This window comes from Neoarius graeffei, chromosome 5 (genome assembly GCF_027579695.1).
Source record: "Neoarius graeffei isolate fNeoGra1 chromosome 5, fNeoGra1.pri, whole genome shotgun sequence".
Taxonomy (NCBI): Eukaryota; Metazoa; Chordata; class Actinopteri; order Siluriformes; family Ariidae; genus Neoarius; species Neoarius graeffei.
The window spans coordinates 56,943,333-56,967,411 of record NC_083573.1 but is presented as its reverse complement, the minus strand read 5'-3'; the positions used below and the strand labels follow the sequence as shown (position 1 = coordinate 56,967,411).

The 24,079-nt window shown below is 42.0% G+C and overlaps 1 protein-coding gene across 2 annotated transcripts in view; it reads left to right on the top strand.

Moving 5' to 3' along the window:
* Window positions 1-24,079, top strand: part of cubn (cubilin (intrinsic factor-cobalamin receptor)) — a 55,663-nt gene that overhangs the window by 14,228 nt on the left and 17,356 nt on the right. For both annotated transcript variants that reach the window (XM_060922126.1, XM_060922125.1), the window contains exons 24-48: window positions 658-839; window positions 929-1,085; window positions 2,586-2,776; window positions 3,890-4,049; window positions 7,465-7,646; window positions 10,618-10,792; window positions 11,220-11,401; window positions 11,713-11,869; window positions 11,973-12,089; window positions 12,201-12,314; window positions 12,425-12,553; window positions 12,674-12,806; window positions 12,898-13,103; window positions 13,236-13,417; window positions 13,584-13,776; window positions 15,917-16,114; window positions 16,214-16,360; window positions 16,478-16,668; window positions 16,956-17,124; window positions 17,841-18,012; window positions 18,117-18,295; window positions 18,394-18,603; window positions 18,695-18,835; window positions 18,928-19,109; window positions 19,286-19,457. In XM_060922126.1, coding sequence (XP_060778109.1) covers window positions 658-839; window positions 929-1,085; window positions 2,586-2,776; window positions 3,890-4,049; window positions 7,465-7,646; window positions 10,618-10,792; window positions 11,220-11,401; window positions 11,713-11,869; window positions 11,973-12,089; window positions 12,201-12,314; window positions 12,425-12,553; window positions 12,674-12,806; window positions 12,898-13,103; window positions 13,236-13,417; window positions 13,584-13,776; window positions 15,917-16,114; window positions 16,214-16,360; window positions 16,478-16,668; window positions 16,956-17,124; window positions 17,841-18,012; window positions 18,117-18,295; window positions 18,394-18,603; window positions 18,695-18,835; window positions 18,928-19,109; window positions 19,286-19,457 — 4,221 coding nt within the window. The remainder of the gene's footprint in view (window positions 1-657; window positions 840-928; window positions 1,086-2,585; window positions 2,777-3,889; window positions 4,050-7,464; window positions 7,647-10,617; window positions 10,793-11,219; window positions 11,402-11,712; window positions 11,870-11,972; window positions 12,090-12,200; window positions 12,315-12,424; window positions 12,554-12,673; window positions 12,807-12,897; window positions 13,104-13,235; window positions 13,418-13,583; window positions 13,777-15,916; window positions 16,115-16,213; window positions 16,361-16,477; window positions 16,669-16,955; window positions 17,125-17,840; window positions 18,013-18,116; window positions 18,296-18,393; window positions 18,604-18,694; window positions 18,836-18,927; window positions 19,110-19,285; window positions 19,458-24,079) is intronic.

Here is a 24,079-nt window from a genome sequence, read left to right as displayed (position 1 = left end):
AAATCTTAATAAGTGAAGTACAAATAAGCCTATAAATGATGTCCACGTGAACCTGTGTTCTGACAGTGGAAAGGGGGGGGGGAGCTCCATAGTTCCAATAAATAGCCAGAATTTTATTATGCTCATTTAAATAATGAGCTTAATGTTTGAACAGCATCTGTAACACTGACTAGCTGGTACAGATGTCTCGGGAGCAGGAAGAGGCCAAAAATGTGGACTGTCTGGAAAAGGAGAAGCCTTTATTTGTCACATGTGCACTCAAGCACAGTAAAATTCATCCTCTGCATTTAACCCATCTGAAGCAGTGAACACACACACATACCCAGAGCAGTAGGCAGCTACATTACAGTGCCCGGGGAGCAGTTGGGGTTTAGGTGCCTTGCTCAAGGGCATGTCAGCCCAAGGCCACCCCATGTTAACCTAACCTGCATGTCTTTGGACTGTGGGGGAAACCGGAGCACCCGGAGGAAACCCCATGCAGACACGGGGAGAACATGCAAACTCCACACAGAAAGGCCCCCGTCGGCCACTGGACTCGAACCTAGAACCTTCTTGCTGTGAGGCAACAGTGCTAACCATTACACTACCGTGCAACTTCATCATATCTTATTTTTGCAATGTGTCCCATCCATGCTAATGCTTTCATTCATGCTCTAGGTTGTGGAGGAACTCTGACCACCAGTGCTGGTAGTTTCACATCCCCTAACTACCCCCTGCCCTACCACCCCAATGCTGAATGCTACTGGCACATTAAACTCAATCCAGGAAGTAAAATCCATCTCAGCTTTGGAGACTTTCATCTGGAATCCAGCACTGGTTGTTATTATGATTACCTGGCGGTAAGAAGATACTTGGTTGACTTTAACTGTTTAAGAACAGTCGGTATATTTTACTAAACTAATTTGTGTGTGTGTGTGTGTATTCTCAGGTGTATGATGGAAACAGCACAAATGCTCCTGAGTTGGCCAAACTATGTGGGAACCAGATTCCTGACCCCATTAACTCCACCAAAGAACATCTGTATGTTAAACTACGCACAGACAGCGTCATCACTGCGGGGGGCTTTGTAGCCTCCTACATTTCTAGTAAGTGAACAAACATGCTTGATTAAAGGTCTTTTTCAAGTTTCAATTAATTTATTTTAATAACTTCATTTCACAAATGAATGTGGCTATAGTGAGTTCCTCTGCATGAGTTTCTGGCCCATTGTTCTTTTTCAGTGTAACACAGAAATGGTCAGGTTGGTTTCAAAAAGTGGCTGTGGGTAGCAAGCAGGAAGGTGCACTGTAGACTAAAGAATGTTCAGGAGGCTTTCCTAAATCCCCTGTGTAATTTGTGGAAATTAAATTTAGAGTTTGAAAGATCAGGTGCAATAAAATGTGCCTTTATTTGTTTCTTTACAGTGGCATTAGGCAGCTTGACTCTTACTTCTAATGCTTTTTTTTTTTTTTGGTTTGTTTTTTAAATCAGGACTCTTTTAGTGCTAGATTACAAAACTAGATCAATTGACCAGACAAAGAAACCCTGATCTATTTAGTCTTGCACACAGAATAAATCATTAACTAATTAGAATGTGGGAATTAAAAAAAAAAAAGTTATATCACTCCGTAATATTCAATATATGCTCAAAAGTTTATGAACACAACCATCACTCCCATATGTGGTTCTTCCCCAAACTGTTGCAATGAAGTTGGAACCACACAATTGCATAGGACATCTTTGCATCCTGCAGCTTTATAATTTTCCTCTGCTGGATCTTCTTCTTCTGGCTGTTCCCGTGAGGGGACACCGCAGCAGATCCTGATCTGCATATTCAATTTGGCATAAGTGTTACACCGGATGCCCTTCCTGACGCCACCCTCCCCAATATATCCTGGCTTAGGACTGGCACTAAGTACGCCCTGGCTTGTGCAACCCTAGTGGCTGGGTATTTTACCTAATCTGCATGTCTTTGAATCATGGAGGAAACCGGAGAACCCAGAGGAAACCCATGCAGACACGGGGAGAACATGCAAACGGCACACAGAAAGGCCCTCGTCAGCCGTGAGGTTCAAACCCGGAACCTTCTTGCTGTGAGATGACAGTGCTAACCACTGCATCACAGTGCTGCCCAGTTCCTTTCACTGGAACTAAGGGGCCCAAACCTGCTCCAGCATGATAGTGTCCCAGTGCACAAAGTGAAGTCCATGAAGACCTGATTTGTCATGGCTGTAGTAGAAGAACTTGAGTTGCCTAAACTCTACTGAACACCTTTGAGATGAACTGGAATGCTGACTGCCCCAGGCTTACTTGCCCGAGGTCAGGCACTGATGTCACTAATACTCTAATGGCTGAATCAGCAAATCCCCATTGCCACACTCCAAAATCTAGTGGAAATCCTTCCCGGAAGAGTGGAGGTTATTTTGACAGCAAAGGGGGACTGAATCTGGAATGGGATGTCCAAAAATCACATATGGATGTGACGACCTGGTGTCCACAAACTTTTAGCCATGTAGTGTCTAATCTCATTTTCATGGTGAATAAACACATAAGTACACATCTTAGGGTGTCATTGTTGTTATTGTGTTCTGTCCTCTTCTCCACAGACTGTCAGGGTATTGTTATTGCCAACCAGACAAACGGTGTGATTGAAAGTGAGAACTTTCCCAACAATTACCCAGTTGATGCTAGTTGCAGTTGGACCATCCAGGTGACCATGGGCAACACCGTTAACTATACCTTCACTGACTTTAACCTTGAGGGTCCCTTTCCCAGCTGTAACTATGACTACTTGGAGGTATGTTTGAGTTAGTGGTAAATGTCAGATTATTTTTCTGTGAACGGCTCTCTGTATAACATTTCAGAATTAGTGTTACATCCATTTTTCATCTTTGGTAAAGTAAGTCTGGATTATATTATTGGACCATATTTTATAGACTGGGCGGCACGGTGGTGTAGTGGTTAGCACTGTCGCTTCACAGCAAGAAGGTCCGGGTTCGAGCCCCATGGCCGGTGAGGGCCTTTCTGTGTGGAGTTTGCATGTTCTCCCCGTGTACATGTGGGTTTCCTCCGGGTGCTCCGGTTTCCCCCACAGTCCAAAGACATGCAGGTTAGGTTAACTGGTGACTCTAAATTGACCGTAGGTGTGAATGTGAGTGTGAATGGTTGTCTGTGTCTATGTGTCAGCCCTGTGATGACCTGGCGACTTGTCCAGGGTGTACCCCGCCTTTCGCCCGTAGTCAGCTGGGATAGGCTCCAGCTTGCCTGCGACCCTGTAGAACAGGATAAAGCGGCTAGAGATAATGAGATGAGATGAGATTTTATAGACTGGCATTATCTTTTATCTAATTTTATGAACCTCTGAGTGATATAATGGGGAGCTGCAGCAGGTGGGATCTCTTAAAGCAGTCACTGAATTATTCTTGCTCACTCACTGGCAGAAATTTGGAGTTGGTGAGAGTTGTTGCTTGGTTCCTTCATCACCATGGTGATCCAAACAGCCATGATATCATGGGGCCCACAGGAGAAGTGGGGGATTTTCTATTGTAGGCTCATTCAAAGGTTCATTCCTCAGGCAGTCAACAGTGAACCTTTTGTTTTTACAGTACTCATACCCCTGGGAATATATCAGTTCGGCTCAACAAAAGAAAAAAAACCAGCTCTGGAATATATAACGTGTCTATGTTGTTGCATTGTGTTTATATACTCCGTCATCAGCGCTGATGTGCTCATTCAAAAGCGATGAGAAAATAGGGTGCATTACTTTTGTTCTTGTGGTGTTATACTCAAAACAAAAACGAACAATGTGCTTTACCTAAGTAGAGACAAAATATTTTTATGAATAGATTCTGATTTGTTATTTGTTTAAAGTGTCAGATTTTAAATCTGATCTCTTTCTGTGTTTACCTAGCTTCATGATGGTCCAAATGCACAAGCTCCTCTAATTGGTAAATTCTGTGGGACTGTACCTCCTCCAGCAGACACTACCTCCGGGAGCAGCCTGCACATTGTGTTCCATTCTGATTTCCTTATTTCCAGCACTGGTTTCCGGATGCTCTGGTACCAAAATGGTAGGAATAAAAAGAAATAAAAATACACATTGTAGCCCAAACTTGGGCAAAGGAAGTGGAAAGTGGGTCAGAGGAAATCTTGGGTTTGTGACTAACACTCTGCCTCAGAATGACCCTTAGGGTGTATGTCTGTGAAGGTTCTCAGTCATCCAGGTCATAATAAACCGTAGGTGCTAAAGAAGGCAACTGGACTTGCTTGAAATTCTTAAAGACGTTTCACCTCTCATCCGAAAGGCTTCTTCAGTTCTGTCTGACTAGTGGGGAGTTCCAGGTATTGATCATCTAGTGGACCAAAAGCAACTCTAAGGAGAGTCATTGAGGTCACCTGGGTTGTTGAGTCATCCTGTAGGTGTCAGTTCCTGGGGGCCAGGTGTGAATGGTGTTAGCAGCCTAGAGGGTTGTTAGGGTGATCTGTGGGTTGTTGGCTCTCTCTACCATCATGTGAATCATTGAAGTCAGCTGAGTTTTGGTGTGGATGTGTATTCAGTTTTCTGGGAAGTGTGCCAAGGACTGCATTGTATGTGGCTGATAAGTGGTGTCTCAAACCACCGGCTCTGTTCAGTGATGGTCATTCCAGGTTGACAAAAGGGGTGTTTACACGGCACATATTTGCATCGATGCTGCACCGATGTATTTTGTTGCGATATATCTTACACCGGTGTAAATTTTGTGGAGCATTCACACGTCACAAACCTGCTTACTAGAGAGAAGCGTGTTAGCACCGGTGCAGCCCCACTTGCGTTCACACGGCAGTTTTTGCGACCGTGCTATACAATAGTAATATTGCGGAAATGAAATATGCGCATGCGTGAAAATGTACTTCCTTTTCCCGGTTGTCATGGCATCACCAAGCGCCGGGAAAACAACGTGGATGAAGACACTAGTGTTGCCAGATACTGCTGACGTTTTCCAGCCCAAAATATGTTCAAATCCGCCAAAATGCACTTGAAACCTCCCAATCTGGCAACACTGGAAGACACGCAGTTCTGTTGTTGTTGATATTCGCCATTTTGGAAGTGCAAAATACCAGGATGCAAATTATGCAATGCCCGTATGTAATCACCTCTCCTCACGCGTAGCGAGTCTACCCCTGTAGCGTTCAGACGTCCCATTTTATATCGGTGCTGCCCCGCAAACTAGCATTTACTCCGGAGTAAATTTCTTAAACCACCTCCCGAGCAGGGTTAGATTTGCACCGGTTTAAGCAGCTTTCAGAGGCTACACCGGTATAACTTTGTACCGTGTGAACGCTCTACCGGGGCAGCCCCGGTGCTACACCGGAGTAAAAGTTGCCGTGTGAACACCCCTAAAGATGGCTTCTTTTACTCCTCTTTCAAACCACCGGTCTTCTCTGGCTAAAATGTGTACATTGCAGTCTTAAAACGAGTGTCCTTTGTTATTGAGATGACCCTGAGGGTGTCATTGGATATGTGAGAAATTTCTCTCCTCTGACAATTTTAGTAAAATCGTACTGGAAGCGTTAGTGATCACAGCAGATTGTGAAAAGTTTCATTATGACAATAAAAATAGTTCAGGAAATAAAACCGAATTAGATTCTGTGCAACTGTATGGAAGCAGGGTCTACATGTTTATGCATACAATATGCACATACTATACACACGGAAGACTTTACACGCAATTCCATATTCCATTCATGACCTTTTGGAAAGTTTCAGAAGATTAAGGTGCTCTGTGTACACTGTAACTTTATGTATTAGGCACAAAGTAAGCCTGTGTGGCTAGGGGCTGTGCTTAGTCATCTTTTCCAGAATGGGAGTGTGGAAAAACATGCAACATACTTCAACATTCTTAAATGAGAACTTCTCAGGGGAAGACGAGCCAATTCGCATTGCATTTCATACTACTAAATACTGTTATTGCAACCTGACCATAGATTCACTGACATCATCAGCGAGTCATGTGTCATTTGGGAATAATATTTTGCCACACTGTTCAGCCAACCTTTTAGTATAATAATAATAATAATAAGTACTAGAAGTCTGTAATTTGTATGTTGGGTGTCCATTGTGTTGTAGCAGTGGTTGGTATTGTAGAGTGTGACCGAGTGTGTGGTGTGGAACTAATGCTCAGAGATGAGTCACTGGGCTAATAGGTGTGGCTGCATTTATTTTTATTGGAACAGCAAACTGAGGGCCGAAACATCCTTCAGCTCACTGTATAAAGCACTGAAACAAATATAGTACTCTCAAAACTCTGACAGCAGTGAGAAAACCAAGTACAGCAGCATTTTTCTGTACCAGTGAGCTGTCCTGGAGTGATGTAATGCATTGTAAAGAAAGCAAGAGCCAAAATTTCCATCATGTTGATGAGGAAAATGTTGAAGCTATGAAATAATGCAGAATTAATAAAGTGGCCTTGTTTTGTAGCTGGATAGAAGGAATAAAGTAGAACAAATGGAAGGAAATTGAAGAAAGTGGGGGATAGGAGTATTTACTTTTTCATAGACTTGGGTGGATTAGGGAACATTATTGTAACTATAACGAAAGATTTCTTTTGAGAGAAACCCCCTTCCAATCTTCATTTCACATGTGGTCTGTGGGTGTAACAGAGATTGATGTTATTTTTTTTAAAGCTTTTTTTTTAGTTGTGGCACAGATTAAAATGCAGAATTTCTTCTTCGCCGATTCTGAACATTGTTACTGTCACCTCAGTGCTAAGCATAACAGTCTACTGGGAATATATTGCTGGCAATAATGAGAGAGAAAGTTAGACAGCCATGCCAGAGGACACATCATGCATCCTTAACAACCAGAGGTGCCTCTGTAAAGGAAACCCACTTCCACAGTGTTTCAGAACATCTACGTATAATATGCTTTCACATAAAAAAAAAATTATAATATGATCAATGGTCATCTCACCAGTGTTTCCTCTGCACTTCACTTGCTCCCAATTTCTGTCATTTTAGGTCATTCTTCCACAGAAGGACTTAGGTATTCATTTAAAAAAAAAATCACTAGTATAATTTTTTTTCAGTACTAAGTGCTTATTCATTGCATTACATTAATGGCATGTAGCAGACACTCTTATCCAGAGCGACACATAACGTACCAAGAGCAGCCTGGGGAGCAGTTGGGGTTAGGTGTCTTGCTCAAGGGCACTTCAGCCATTCATAGTGGTCCAGGGAATCAAACCGGTGACCTTTTGGTCCCAATGCTGCTTCTCTAACCATTAGGCCATGGCTTCCCCTATTCAGTTTAATATCATGTGCAATATTCAGTCCTTTTTTTTGAGATGGTTATCATAGTGAAAGGATATTAGGTGACCTCAAACATAACAGGATTTAGTGTTAAGGATATGAAGTCATGGGAAACACAAAGCTGGCATGGCAACCTCTCATTTCATGAGAGATTTTATGAATGTGTGTCATATTCAGACTTGTTATTGCCCCCTGCAGGTTGTGGTGGAGATCTTGCTGGGCCAGCTGGCTCCTTCAACAGCCCTGGCTATCCTAACAAATATCCAGCAAACCGAGAGTGTGTGTGGTATATCCAGACCAGCCCTGGCAGCAGCATCACCATCACCATTCATGAGTTTGATATAGAGCACCATCCTGATTGTAACTATGACCTGCTAGAGGTAAAGCAGAGTTCTATTCTATTTTATCCCTGCTTTTCTTTATCAGAGCCCCATTGCCATGTCTCTAATAAAATCAAACTGATATTACAGAATGACTAGCATCCATCATGAACAGCATGTCCACACTTTTAGTGCAAATTTAAAATCATGTTTCTCAGTTAAAGAGGGTCCGTAAACAATAAAACACACAACAGTATACAGTTTTGCAGAGGTACATTCTCGTGTGTGTGTGTTGGCACACGCCAGACTCAGTGGGCACTGTTAGGGGTGTGTGTGAGTATCTCAGGCCTTTGGAATGCTGACCTCAACAGTAGCAGTGAATAGAGTTAGCAGGGTGGAAGAAAAGTGGAAATCAAAGATTAGGGCACAGGCTTTATTTGTGACTCTCTCCCAAGCACACACTCATATATGCACGAATGCACACCAGCTTCGTAATTTTAATGGCGCAGTATAATTTCTTGCTAGCTCTGCTACCTCTTTTCCTAATCCTGTAGCCCTGTTACAATTTTGTTCACGAACACACACATTTTAGCATAAGGTCCTTTTTCTAGTCTCATCTATCTGCTAATCAATTTCATTAGTGTTGCCATGTCTAAATAGATACTTTAAAAAAAACAACAACTTTACAGACAGGGCTGTATTCAGATTTGGCAACTTGGTGACTTAAATACAAAGTTACATTATTATTTATACAGGGAAATGTATTAATATTTAATATAGTCCTGGGTGGCATGGTGGTGTAGTGGTTAGCACGGTCATCTCACAGCAAGAATGTTCTGGGTTCAAGCCTTTCTGTGCGGAGTTTGCATGTTCTCCCCGTGTCTGCGTGGGTTTCCTCCGGGTACTCCGATTTCCCCCACAGTCCAAAGACATGCAGGTTAGGTTAACTGGTGACTCTAAGGCTACGTTTACATTAGACCGTATCTGTCTCGTTTTCTTCGCGGATGCACTGTCCGTTTACATTAAACCCCCTGGAAACGCCAGGAAACGGGAATCCGCCAGCGTCCACGTATTCAATCCAGATCGTATCTGGTCCAGTGCTGTGTAAACATTGAGAATACGCGGATACGCTGTGCTGAGCTCTAGCTGGCGTCTCATTGGACAACGTCACTGTGACATCCACCTTCCTGATTCGCTGGCGTTGGTCATGTGACGCGACTGCTGAAAAACGGTGCGGACTTCCGCCTTGTATCACCTTTCATTAAAGAGTATAAAAGTATGAAAATACTGCAAATACTGATGCAAATACTGCCCATTGTGTAGTTATGATTGTCTTTAGGCTTGCCATCCTTCCACTTGCAAGTGGTAAGTGATATGCGCTGGGATCACACACACAGCGGCTCAGTCCCGAATCGTGGCTTGTTCACTTCACTCGTGCGCTGTGTGAGCTGCGCAGGGCCGGAGTGCGCACCCTCCAGAGGGCACTCGCTGTTCAGGGCGGAGTGATTTGGAGCGCAGGATGCCTGCGGAGCCGAGCGTATCCGTGTATTAGGCTTGCCATCCTTCTACTTGCAAGTGGTGAGCCTTGCGCGGCTTGCCATCCTTCTACTTGCAAGTGGTGAGCCTTGTGCATGCCCTAAATGCACTGGGATCATGTTACGCGCCGTCTGAAATGCACTGGGATCATGTTACGCGCTGTCTAAAGTCATGTCATTAGCGTATCCGCGTATTGGCGTTGCTGTGTGCACGGCTAATGGTTTTAGTGTAAACGCGAATCGTTTTAAGAACGTTAATCTGATGATCCGCTGATTCGACGTAATGTAAACGTAGCCTATATTGACTGTAGGTGTGAATGTGAGTGTGAATGGTTGTGTGTCTATGTGTCAGCCATGTGATGACCTGGCGACTTGTCCAGGGTGTACCCTGCCTCTCGCCTATAGTCAGCTGGGATAGGCTCCAGGTTGTCCGTGACCCTGTAGAACAGGATAAGCGGTTACGGATAATGGATGGATGGATAGTATAGTATAGTCTTAATTGTAATGAACACATTAATTACTACAAAATTGGTTTCATTTTATACAATGGATTCCAGCCTTATTATCTGACAGTTTATAAACTAGCACTTGATCAAGCACCTCCTGTTATTTTGTATATTATTTTGTAAATCATGCAGCAACAGTTCTCAGCGTGCACAAATGAAGTTATTAAATTGAAGAAGTGAAAACATGAGTGTGCCAAAAGCAGGCGAGTAATTCTTAGTTCATGCTTTTAATTAGCTATTTTCAATTGTCATATTAATATAATGCCAATGTTTTTGTCAATTTCAAGTACTCTCCTGTGAAGAAAATGTGTCCAACACAAAGTGTTCACCTCTTGTTCATTTAATGAATAATATTTAAGATAAATATTGAATATTGGCGGCGGCACGGTGGTGTAGTGGTTAGCACTGTCGCCTCACAGCAAGAAGGTCCGGGTTCGAGCCCCGTGGCCAGTGAGGGCCTTTCTGTGCGGAGTTTGCATGTTCTCCCCGTGTCCGCGTGGGTTTCCTCCAGGTGCTCTGGTTTCCCCCACAGTCCAAAGACATGCAGGTTAGGTTAACTGGTGACTCTAAATTGAGCGTAGGTGTGAATGTGAGTGTGAATGGTTGTCTGTGTCTATGTGTCAGCCCTGTGATGACCTGGCGACTTGTCCAGGGTGTACCCCGCCTTTCGCCCGTAGTCAGCTGGGATAGGCTCCAGCTTGCCTGCGACCCTGTAGAACAGGATAAAGTGGCTACAGATAATGAGATGAGATGAGATTGAATATTGGCCTCAAATGTTATTTCATAGTGTTTAGAATGTATTTACAGCCCAAAACTTCATTTGTGTGCAGTTTTGGTATTAAATGGTCACTATGAGTGTGTAACTCAATTCTAAATGCACTCCACAAGATTTACAGTGCTTTTAATATTGCATTGGATGACATTGTAACAGTTTATAATCAAGAAATTAAGGCGTATATACTGTATTTACCTGGGCAATTTTCATGGCAGGTTTACGGTGGTCCTGACTTGAGTTCCCCGAGACTAGCACAGCTCTGCACTACTCGACCCCCAGACAACCCCTTGCAGGTGTCCAGCACAGGCAATGCAGTTACCGTGCGTTTCAAAACTGATGCATATATCAGCGGCAGGGGCTTCAATGCTAGCTGGCAGGAAACTGAAGGAGGTAGGCAGTGAACTTTAATCCCATACTACCTATATGGTGACGATGTGATTTCCAACGAAAGCCCTTTTGAGTTCTTATTATTTTGTACTTATAATTTTTCTGTTAATGCACTTATTATTATTATTATTACCTCCACCAAGGAGATTATGTTTTCGGTAGTGTTAGTTTGTTTGTTGGTTGGTTGGTTTGTCTGTTAGCAACATTATGGAAAAAGTAATGAACGAATTGCTCTGAAATTTTTTCCAGAGGTGTGACTGGGCACAAGTAACAATCCATTAAATTTTGGCGGTGATCCGGATCACCTTCTGGATCCCGGATTTTTTTTAAAGGCTTCTTGGTGGAGGACTGTGCTCTCCGAGTGCTTTTCTAGTTTTTGTTGTTATTATTATTATTATTATTATTATTATTATTATCTGCATGTGTTTAGGCTGTGGCGGAGCTGTTACAGCTCCCAGAGGAGAGATCCATTCTCCAAAGTTTCCGAACAACTACCCCAGCAATGCCGACTGCTCCTGGGTCATCAGGGTGGACACAGGCCACCGGATTCTCTTCAACTTTACTGACCTAGACATTGAGGGTCACGCTACATGTGATTGGGATTATGTGGCTGTGAGTGACTTATGTCTAGTGCCTTCATAGGCTTTTGTGTGGCCAATTGACTTTGTAGCTTAGCAATTATTTCCCACCACAGAGCTTCAAAATTAAACAAGACTGCCATTAATTTCACACACATTCTACAGATTTATTTATACACAGGCTAAAGACCATTTTATGGTCATGTTTAATAATTAGGCCGATGATTCAACAGTTAAATTTAGAATTTTCAAACCCAACCTCTTGACTGATCCTTAAATACAGATCAACAAAACTATTTAAAATGGGAGACCCGGTCTGTTATTCTGTTACTCCTTACCCTTTAGATACATGATGGACCAGGAGAGCAATCTCCTCTGCTTGCAAAAGTATGTGGGTTTTCCAGACCTGATCCCGTCATCTCCACACAGAACGTCATCTATGTTCGCTTTAGGTCCGACACCAGCAACAACCACAAAGGCTTCAGAGCTGAGTTCTCAGAGGGTTAGTCACATCACAGGTCTTCAGTTTTACAGCGTTTCACTTTTGGTTGCTTTGCATATCATTTCTGTACAAAGCAGTTGTGGTGCTACATTATTTTTTACAGCATGTGGGTCCAACATCTTGGCTGATGATGTGGGAGGTGCTATTGCTTCCCCAAACTACCCTTACCCATATCCCAACAATCAACAGTGCAGCTGGATCATTGTGGCACAAGAACCATGTGCGTGAGAAATGTCTTCCTTTAAAAAAAACAAACAAAATATTCATTTATAATTCATGGATTTTATACATGTTGAATATTTCTTTTTTTTTTAATCTCATCCATATCTAGTCAATCATGTTACACTGTCCTTCACTGACCTTGAACTGGAGATGGTGAACACAAACTGCTCCAATGATGCTGTAGAGATCTTAGACGGCAACAATTATGAGGCCCCAGTTGTTGGTAATAAAGCCAACTTGCACAACTATCTGTTCAAATATAACATTGAATTATAATTTAAGGTAGAATAGTATAGGAAACACTTTTGTGCCTTTATTATTATTTTTTTAAAGGTCGCTATTGTGGAACTGACATACCCCATCCAGTCACCTCATTCAGCAATGCACTAGTGGTGAACTTTGTCTCTGATTTCTCTGTGACCGGGAAAGGCTTCAGGGCAATGTACATGGCCTCAACCTCAGGTCAGCATGCAATAAGTCATATGTTCAGGATTAAAAACTTTTGCATTCATGCATTGCAATTAGTAAACGGACATCTGTCTGTGAAGTAATCAGTCACTAATTGCTTCTTTCCTACCTCAGCCTGTGGTGGTAACCTGCACATGGAATCTGGGGCCTTCAACAGTCCTAACTATCCAGATGCCTACCCGTCAAACATTGAGTGTGTATGGACCATCATTAGTTCCCCTGGTAACCGTCTCCAGCTCTCTTTCATGTAAGCAGCATCTTGTTATTCCATGCATCATACTTGTAATTAAAGCATGGTGAATAAGGTGTGTATTTTGTTTTCTCTCTGTGTAATGTAGTCTGTTTGAGCTGCAGCAGAGTCAAGGCTGCAATCATGACTATGTAGAAATTCGTGAGGGGAACTCTACTGGTTCACTTGTTGGCCGATTCTGTGGAAACACCCTTCCTTCTAATTACACATCACTCATCGGTCATGTGCTCTGGATAAAGTTTGTCTCAGACTCTTCTGTCAGTGGAGCTGGCTTCAGGGCCATATTCACTCACTGTAATTTTACTCCCCTCCACTTAATCAATCTAATAATCGGGATCATTTTTGGATCTTGTGAAAGTAACAATTACTTTAATCAATAGAGCTCATAGTGTCCTGCCTCATTATTCTGTTATCCGTTTTTTTCAGTGTATGGAAATGATGTGACGGGTAGCTCTGGCCAGATTGCTTCACCTTTGTATCCACGTACTTACCCCACAAATGCAGACTACCATTGGACCATCACCGTCAGTGGAGACTTCTACATTGAGATCCGGTTCCTGGATATTGATATAGAGGATCTATCTAACTGCTACTATGACTGGCTCAAGGTTTGCATTGCTCTTGAAACCAAACATTACTCCTTTTTTGACCTGTACCTGTTCCAGTTAGATATCCCAATATTCACTGGTTAATAATCATATGCTCTCTGTCTCTATTTGAAGATGATAGACTACTGCATAGATGTTTAAATTAATACCCTCGTCTTCTCATCAGATATATGATGGACCTAATGTCCATGCATATCCCTTGGGAATTTTCTGTGGTCTGATTCGGCCTCAACCTGTGAGAAGTTCTGGTAGCATCATAACTCTGGAGTTCAAATCAGACTTTGTGGCTGGAGGAAGAGGCTTTCTTGTGGAATGGACAGCTATTCAGAGCTCTGGACCGTTGCCCACTATAGCACCAGGTAAGATGAAGAATAGCAGAGAAAATCTATTTACTCCTTAACATTTTTTAACAATCCTGCACATATGAGAGGAAGATGACTATTTTGTCCAGTAGATAAAATAAGAAACTTTATTCATCCTTCTTTGGGGAAATTTACATGTTCCAGCAGCTCACAGATAGAAAGAGGTAGGAATAGACAGCAACAAAAAAAACTAGAGTGCAATAAAAGAATAACTCACTCACGGCAGCCTCAGCCAAGTCACACACCTGGAGTCCCAATCCTGTCGATCAGCCATGCAGTTGGCTAGCTCAGCACTACTGGCAGCACCCATGTCCCTTTTCAGGGCGTCAGTGAAGGTTACGGGGGGACGGCCTCGACTTCTGCAACTGTGGAGAGGCTCCTACAGCACAAGCTCACCAGCAGGCAGATTCTTGTGCCTGAAACAGTGGCCCGCAAGCCCAAATCTCTGCCAGGCCACCTTGTCAGAAATGGGTTAGGGTTAGGGGAGGGTACCATATAAATCTTCATTTGGTATATAGCTCTGCCAGCTGATGTTCAGGGCCACATGTAACATTCAAGTGTAGGAGCCATCAAGAGATATTTCTAAGGTAGAGGTAAGGGACCAGTATTCGCATCTGTACAAGAGGACAGACTCGATGGTGGCCACAAAGAGCCTACGCTTCAGCTCGCGAGAGACACTTGATTTCCAGATCTTACTCATATCATTCAGTGCCAGTCAGGCTAGTGCCTTGCGGACTTTGATATCCTACTCAGTTGAATAAAAGAATAAAAATAAAATAATAAAATAAGCAAAAAAGTTAAGTAGAAACACAGGCCATGTATGTTACATACACAACAAAATAAGTATGGAACTTAATTAAGAGTATTACTTCACCTGAAGTAGCAATATTGCACTAATAAAATACTGAAATAGAAATATTGCACCAGATAGTGAATGTTATTACACAACATAACTAACAAGGATGAAATATGCATGTAAAGTAACTAGTGCTGTCAAAAATGTCGCGTTATTAACGCGTTAACTTGACTCAATTTTAACAGCGATAATTTTTTTATCGCGAGATTAACGCTCTGTGACATGATGTAGGTTTTTCATAAGCTTTTGAAACTGCCAGGAACTTGGAACAGAGACTTTGCTTAGAAAAACGATAGCAGCTAGCCACGCCCCGCACAGCCAGAGTCCTCTGCCCTCCTCCCTCAAAGAACCAGCGCGGGCAGGGCGTGCTAGTAGAGCTGGGATTTATGGCTCTTTGATGGGATCCGCATCTTTGTGATCCGTTCTTTGAAAAGAGCCGTTCAAAAGACTGGCTCATTTGGCTCTTTTTAAATATTTATTCAGTTTTAAGAAGACAGCGTCTAAAGAAGCCAGATCCCTCTGAACTGTAAACTCAATGCTATCCCAGAAATCCTTCCTGTAATATGCAAATTTGGCCGCCTCTGATTGGACAGCGCGACGCATCAACAGGCAGAAAGTGTAAAAGTACAAAATGTGTTAAGTGAGCTGAAACAGTAAAGATCAGATTCAATGCAATATTTATCAACGAACAACTTAAAGTTAATATAATAGTGTACTTTATATTATAATCAAGCATGTCAAGCCTACCGTCACTGTGTAACCTGTCTCTCTGATAGACTAACTCAAGCAGTAGATTACTTCACTCATGGTTCTCTTGTTAGCCTCGGGACGAAGAGCCCTGGTGCTCAGCTTAGGTTTCAGTTTGCAGTGGCTGTGTCAAGACGTGTTATGCTTTGCAATAAGAAAAACATTGGTACAAAACAAGCCCATTCACTTTTTTATGCTGGTAAGAGAATTACAGTGGTTTTTCATGTGACAAAAATGTGCGATTAAATTGCGATTAATCGCGAGTTAACTATGACAGTCGCGACATTAATCGCGATTAAATATTTTAATCGCTTGACAGCACTAAAAGTAACCAATAAATGACAAAAAAAACCAGGCTATGGACATAATTGTGCACAACAGTTATGAGAGTGAGACATGAATAAGAAAATACTTGCAAATGAAAAGGATATTGTACCAAATAGTAATATTGTTGCACAGCATAAGTAGATGATGGCGATGAGATGCGAGTAAAGTGACCAAAAGGTGATAATGACATGTTAAATTTGTTTTTAGGTGCTTGTGGAGGGGCTCTTATGCCTGAAGACACGCCAAGGTTTCTTTTCTCTCCTGGCTGGCCTAATCATTACGAGCCCAACCTGGAGTGCACATGGGTAATCCGTTCACCAGACTCCACTGTGGAACTCAATATACTGTTTATGGACATTGAGGATCAAACCATGTGTTTGTATGACAGTTTAGTCATCAGGGATGGTGAGGCTCGAATTCTATGAACGATTCACCAATTTTTGTCATTTAATTAAAATGAGAGATAAACAGACTAAAATGGACTTTTAATGTTTTGTAACCCAGGTGAGACAAACTTGTCACCAGAGCTGGCGATGCTTTGTGGCCGTGAGCTGCCTGGTTCTATCCATTCCACTGGCGACTCCATGTTCCTGCGATTCACATCTGATGCTATCATTAATGGCCGTGGCTTCAATGCCTCCTATTCTAAAGGCAAGATCCAAAACCACTATAGAGCACTCTTCATTGACGGTGTCTACACTGGAATGAATGATACATGCGTTGTCTGTTGAGTCGTAGTTGTAACATGCATGCTCTGTGTGTTTTTAGGATGTGGAGGCCTGATCCATACAGACAGAGGAGTTATCAGCTCCCCTCACTATCCTCAGAACTACAGGCCTAACATGGACTGTAGCTGGCATGTAATGGTGACTCCTGGCTTTCGAGTGTCTGTTACTTTCCTGAGTCCATTCCAGGTGCAAGGCTTTGGCACCGGATGCAGCTCTGGAGACTATCTGGAGGTAAGGCCTTATTTGGGTAAATATAGTCATACAATCTTTAAAAGTCAACAGTTATTTGCATGGTTAATAGTTCTAACTTTCTAAAGAGGTTCTACTTCAAACTTCAACTAATTTTCTGAAAGACAGGCCTTCTGTTTTAAATGTCTTCCAGGCTGCCAAACTCCATAATCTTGCTGGTACTGGATGGAACGTTTTGTGTATTATTGCCAAGTTTTATGCTTACTCTGAGATCAACATGCATCTTTTTTTCCTTTTTTTAATGATGTCAATGATGTAATGTTTTCTAGTTGAAGAATGGGCCGGATGGTAATGCGCCATCTTTAGGTGGTCGTCTGTGTGGAAACAACCCCCCTGCTGTTACACAGACCACTGACAACCATCTTCACGTGCACTTTGTCTCGGACAGCTCAAATGAGGGCATTGGCTTTAAACTGTTATTTGAAGCCCATAGTACAGGTACTGCATAGCCTAATTATTTACTTAATTACGTGGTTATTATATACAGAGTAATGTTCATGGTATGAGTTAATTACTTCTTGTTTAACCCAGAATATAGTTATTACGCTCACCAGCTGTTTTAAGAGGAACTTGTTCTTGATTCTAAGACTTCTGCTCTTGGCTGGCAAGAGTGGAACCCAATGTGGTCTTCTACTGTTGCAGAAGATGCTTTTCTGCTCACCGCAATTGTAAAGAGTGATTTATATAAGTTACTAGATCCTTCTTGGCAGCTCAAACCAATCTGGCCATTTTCCTCTGACCTCTTTTATCAACAAGACATTTCCACCCACAGAACCGTCGCTCACTCAATGTTTTTGTTCTTCTCATCATCCTGTGTAAACTCTAGAGACTGTTGTGTGTGAAAACCCCAGGAGATCAGCAGTTTCTGAAATACCCCCCCCCCCCCCCCCAAAAAAAAAAGTCAATCTGGCGCCAACACCCATGCCACAGTGAAAGTTACAGAGATCACATTTTTTTTCCCATTCTGATGTTTGAAGTAAACATTAACTGAAGCTCTTGATTTGTAGCTGCATGATTTTATGCATTATGCTGCTGTCAAGGGATTGGCTGATTTAGATAACGGCATAAAACAGCAGGTGTATAGGTGTTCATAATAGAGTGGCTGGTGAGTGTAAAAGAGATAAAGGATTGATAATGACCGTGTTTTTGTTCAGCTTGTGGAGGAACCATTGAGTTAAGGGATGGAGATCCACCAGGTTACATAACATCACCCAATTATCCATCAAACTACCCTCAGAACACTGACTGTATCTGGATTATCATGGTTCCTAATGGGGAGAATGTGCAACTGGATTTTGAGGATTTCTACATTGAGCCAAACACTGGGTATAGGACTCATTTCTCTTGGATCATTATTCATCGCTATTATCATACATTGTCATACTATTGCTATGGCATACACTCTTAATCTTTTCATTTTCTTCTCTTAGATGTTTCTATGACTATTTAGAGGTGCGAGATGGTTTCAGTTCAAATGCTGACCTCATTGCCAAGCTCTGTGGCAATAAAAAACCATCTACCCAACATTCCACAGCCTCCGTTATGTATCTCCGCTTTCGCACAGATCAGAGTATCACACACAAGGGCTTTAAGGCCAAGTACTCTATAGGTAACTAGACTAGCATTTAGAAGTATGTAGATACATTCAGATTTCTATCTTTGTGAGTCCATTCAGTTGAATGTTTTTATTTTACTTCCACCAAACAGCTGTATGTGGTGGCACATACACTGGCCAGAGTGGTACCATTAAAAGTCCAGGATATCCAGATTCAAATTACCCAGACGAGTCTAATTGTGAATGGTACCTGGAAAGTCCCACTGGACACTACTTGACCCTCAGCTTCACCGCGTTCAACCTGCAGAGCTCTACTGGCTGTACCAGTGATTACGTTGAAATACGCGAGTACAATGCTTCTGGTGAGTTGCACAGCACAAGTAATAACATGCAACAAAATATACACTATATGTACTATACTGAAATATTAATCAGAAATATGATCTTCTCCAGGCCGCCTGCTAGGAAAGCATTGCGGAAACAGTCTGCCTGGACCTGTGGACACAGGAGACAGCTTTGCATATGTGAAGTTTGTCAGTGATGGCAGTGGAAATGCAGCAGGATTTAGCCTTTCATATGAAGCCAGTGTAGAGGGTAGGTGAAATTTTTATGACGCGCATTACTTCCTGCTTAATGTGCGTCAGCCAATCATAAACCAATGGTGGTTGCTGTTTTATCTCTTGTAGAATGTGGAGGGGATCTGAACGCACCCTCTGGGACTATCTCGTCACCAAACTACCCCAACTTGTACCCTCATAACCGATTATGTCGCTGGAAGATCACGGTGCCTCAGGGTTATAGAGTCACCCTTACTTTTAATGACCTACGGCTGGAGGACGACAACAGCTGCATGTTTGACTATATAGAGGTGAAGGCATTTAATTTTCAGCTATTATAGGAATTAACTCCACCAAAAAATGTTTCTAGGTTATGATTGTAAAGTCAGTTATCAACTTATTTCTGTTGGATCTAAAAATCCCTGGTGTTAAAATGCTAGTGGAATTAATCTTTTGTTGATCTGACCATGTGGTTGTTTTTTTTTAGGTTTTCAATGGCATATTGTCCAATTCCCCTCGGTTGCAGCGACTCTGTGGCACTGTACCTGCAGGCACACAGGTGAAGTCTTCTGGCAACACCATGACTGTTGTTTTTGTCACAGATTCCTCTGCATCTAATGGTGGGTTTACTGCTGACTACTCCTCTAATGAGGCAGCAGGTGAGTGAACTTATAGTTTGAGTTTATCTTTTGACTTATGCATACCATCAAACATTGATATAGTACAGTGGTGCTTGAAAGTTTGTGAACCCTTCAGAATTTTCTATATTTCTGCACCATGGTAGCCGTGGGGTCTTAAAAGTCTTAAAAAAGTCTTAAATTTAATATTCCAAAATTAAGGCCTTAAAAAGTCTTAAATTGCTTTGCCCAAGTCTTAATTTTTTAAACAAAGGTCTTAAATTTACTCATACTATTCTACAATGTGAAAATGTGGGTTTTGTGTAACATCAGTGAATTTCTTGGAGTATGCTCAAAGAAAGAAACAATATTGATACATTTTCGCGCCGGCGCAATCGTCGGAGTCCGTGGTGGAGAGGAGACTCCGCGAATCGCAGCATGGGGAAGTGTCGTTTTAATCACAGGGATGAGGATTTTCCGCGGAATTCTGAGTTTTTCCCGCTGAAAATGTCATTTTTGTGAAACGTGTAAATCCGTTGAGAAAATTTCGGGGGGGTTCGGGGTGTGTGTGTATGGTTAACGATCTGTGGTCACCTTATAACGCAGACATCCCGAGTCTCCCGGAAGTTCTGGGAGTCTCCCGCATATTGATAGTGGCTCCCTGATGCCCGCAAATTGGAGAATATCTCCCGGAATCTAGAGCAAGGGAGCAAGAGCGTGCACGCGCAACATTGTCTACCTCGCGCATCTTAGAATGTGCGCATATGACGGAGCGCGAGAGAGAGACTGCGTGTGTGCCTGTTCATGTAGCGCATGCTAGACAAAGAGCATCCTGATTGGGTTACTCAGCAAAATAAGCCAATCAGCTTTCAGTGTGAGCGGGCTTTTATCCCTTTTCTTGGGGACTGACGTTTTCAGTTGAGTCAGTGCAGCCTACAGGATCAGCATGGCAGAGAGCACGCGCGCGCCCCAAAAAACCAAAGTACAAAACCCACTTCAGCTCAGATTATACAAAAGAATCTCCCTGTCTAATAAGGGTCAAAAAATAATGACAGTTTTGTGCGATGTACTGTTTGCAACAGTGATTTCAACATTGCCCATGGTGGCTTAAATGATTGTAAAGGACATGTTGAGGTGAGGAGTGTCAGTTCATGTGTGTTATATTTAGGTCTACAACAGGCTGTCATGAAAAGACCAAACTTACTGAAGATTTCCGTAAAGTAACAATGTATGAATATACATCATATATATCAAATATATATCAAATACACGTCATATATAAGTGTGTATCTTTTATAAATGGGATTAGCTTATCTAATGTAGCATGTTGGGGAGAAACATAGTATCATATCTATATTTCTGATAAAATTTTAGGTATGATACCGTGTATAACTCTCCTACTTATTGCTCATTTCATAGGGGGACAGGACGGGGGAGGGGGGGAATTGCTGGTATGTGCCGCGCGGGAGCGTCTGCCCAAGTTTTTTAGGCAGAGATGAACTTAGTTTTTGATTTAAAAAAAATTTCCAATATGTAATGCCAATTGTACATGCCTGTTCTTTAATTCAAAATCACCATCTTGATCTTCAGATTGACCATATGGTATATGTATTACATTACACAACATCCTGTCCAGATAAAACCTAGTTAGTACACACAACAGTTGAAAGGGAAGTGATAAGTGATGTTGAATGTTGCCTGCTTAATATGCAAGACCTCCTGCGACCATGATAACATCAGAAGAAAGCTTAAGAGAATTATATGATAGAACTTTTTTCTGGTTTGCACTTCATTTTAAAGGATTAGAGTATTCAAAGACATGAATAGCTAAAATGCATAAATATAATACTGTAGAGCTCGTTTATATTAAAAGGTGCATTGATTTTTTTTTTTTAAATCATCAAATGTGAATTGATTAAAAACAAGTCTCTTGTCCCATATTAATCGTTTTCACCTGGTAGTCCACCAAGAAGGGGAATTTATTTCCAAATAAATTGCAACTTTTTGCTGATAAAATTAATGGTTTTGGGGTAAAAAAAAAAAAATAGGCAAAAATCATTAGCTCCCGCCCCCTGGGCCCCCACCGGGGCTCTGCCAGGGAAATCGATAAATCAAACGGGATAAAGAACTGTTTCCGATGGGCATGGCTCGATAGTAGCGTTACCGTGCAGATAGGGACACAAACTGTGACGACGTGCCTGACGGAACATATCCGAAAAGTGGACGTGCCGGGAAAGGTTCTGTGTATTCTGTGCTCAGATATGATCAATTATGGAAACAGAGGAGCTAGAAACATCCAGGAGCACATCAAAACAAAAAAGCACAAAGGTACGTTTTACTTAAATTGTCAAAGATAGAGTCAGGAGGAATCTAATATATCGTTACGGTTACCTCCATTGTCGCTCACGATATATATTTATCATCTTAAAGTTTATAAACGTTTTAAACCATCATTGAATTTGAAAACATTTTATATATATATATATATATATATATATATATATATATATATATATATATATATATATAAGGTGCACCCCCCCCTTTGAACCCCCCCATGCACGCTTTGCGTGCATCATGTCTGCCCTTGGCAGACATTTCAGAGTTTTTTTAAATGTCCCATTCTCATCTCTGTAATCAGCAGTGGCTTTCAGATGAAAGATATCGTGATTGGGTGAGGGAGGTTCCTGGAAGTGACGTTGAAGCAAGATGCTGTGTTTGTCGAAAGACCTTCAAGTTGTCCACTATAGGTCATTTCGCTTTAGAGTCTCACATGAAGAGCTCAAAGCACATTGCGTCTGCCCTCCACCGCCACCAGCCCATCGCTCAGTTCTGCACGGTTCAATCTCCGAATGCACCTGGAGTTGGCACTAGCACCACTGTCGAACGTCAGCAGCATCAGCCAAGCCAGACATCATCGACAAGGCTAGCAACAACACAAGGGCCGAGCAGTGGCATGATTGGTGTCGGTGGAACCCCGAAACTTTGGGCAGAGGTGCTCTGGATTTTAAAAACAATTATGGAACACCACTCGTACAGCTCGAATGAGGGCATAAGCGAACTCTTTAAGGCTATGTTCCCAGACTCAGAAGTTGCTACAACATTCTCCTGTGGAAAAAACAAAACGTCTTACATAACAAAATTCGGTCAAGCTTGTCTTGAATGTGAAGATTCGACAAGCAATGCACATAATGACTTAAGTATATAACTTTTATCATAAAAGTATTTGTACTTGAAACATTTGTCATTATTGGGAATTTGATCTGGTGTTCTATGACCGCATAATGGGTGCGATGTAGGTCTTAATTCTCATTTAAGTGGTCTTAAAAAGGTCTTAAATTTATGGTAGTCAAACCTGGGGAAACCCTGTGCACAAATATGACCTGTAAAACAACATCGGATTTTCACACAAGTCCTAAAAGTAGATAAAGAGAACCCAGTTAAACAAATGAGACAAAAATATTATACTTGGTCATTTATTTATTGAGGAAAATGATCCAATATTACATATCTGTGAGTGGCAAAAGTATGTGAACCTTTGCTTTCAGTATCTGGTATGACCCCCTTGTGCAGCAACTACTGCAACTAAACTTTTCCGCTAACTGTTGATCAGTCCTGCACACCGGCTTGGAGGAATTTTAGCCCATTCCTCTGTACAGAACAGCTTCAACTCTGGAATGTTGGTGGGTTTCCTCAAATGAACTGCTCACTTCAGGTCCTTCCACAACATTTCGATTGGATTAAGGTCAGGACTTTGATTTGCCAATTCCAAAACATTATTTTTCTTTAACCATTCTTTGCTAGAATGACTTGTGTGCTTAGGGTCATTGTCTTGCTGCATGACCCACCTTCTCTTGAGATTCAGTTCATAGACAGATGTCCTGACATTTTCCTTTAGAATTCGCTGGTATAATTCAGAATTCATTGTTCCATCAATGATGGCAAGCTGTCCTGGCCCAGATGCAGCAAAACAGGCCCAAACCATGATACTACCATCACCATGTTTCACAGATGGGATAAGGTTCTTATGCTGGAATACAGTGTTTTCCTTTCTCCAAACATAACACTTCTCATTTAAACCAAAAAGTTCTATTTTGGTCTCATCTGTCCACAAAACGTTTTTCCAATAGCCTTCTGGCTTGTCCACGTGATCTTTAGCAAACTGCAGACGAGCAGCAATGTTCTTTTTGGAGAGCAGTGGCTTTCTCTTTGCAACCCTGCCATGCACACCGTTGTTGTTCAGTGTCCTCCTGATGGTGGACTCATGAACATTAGCCAATGTGAGAGAGGCCTTCAGTTGCTTAGAAGTTACCCTGGGGTCCTTTGTGACCTCGCTGACTATTACACGCCTTGCTCTTGGAGTGATCTTTGTTGGTCGACCACTCCTGGGGAGGGTAACAATGGTCTTGAATTTCCTCCATTTGTACACAATCTGTCTGACTGTGGATTGGTGGAGTCCAAACTCTTTAGAGATGGTTTTGTAACCTTTTCCAGCCTGATGAGCATCAACAGCGCTTTTTCTGAAGTCCTCAGAAATCTCCTTTGTTCGTGCCATGATGCATTTCCACAAACATGTGTTGTGAAGATCAGACTTTGATAGATCCCTGTTCTTTAAATAAAACAGGGTGCCCACTCACACCTGATTGTCATCCCATTGATTGAAA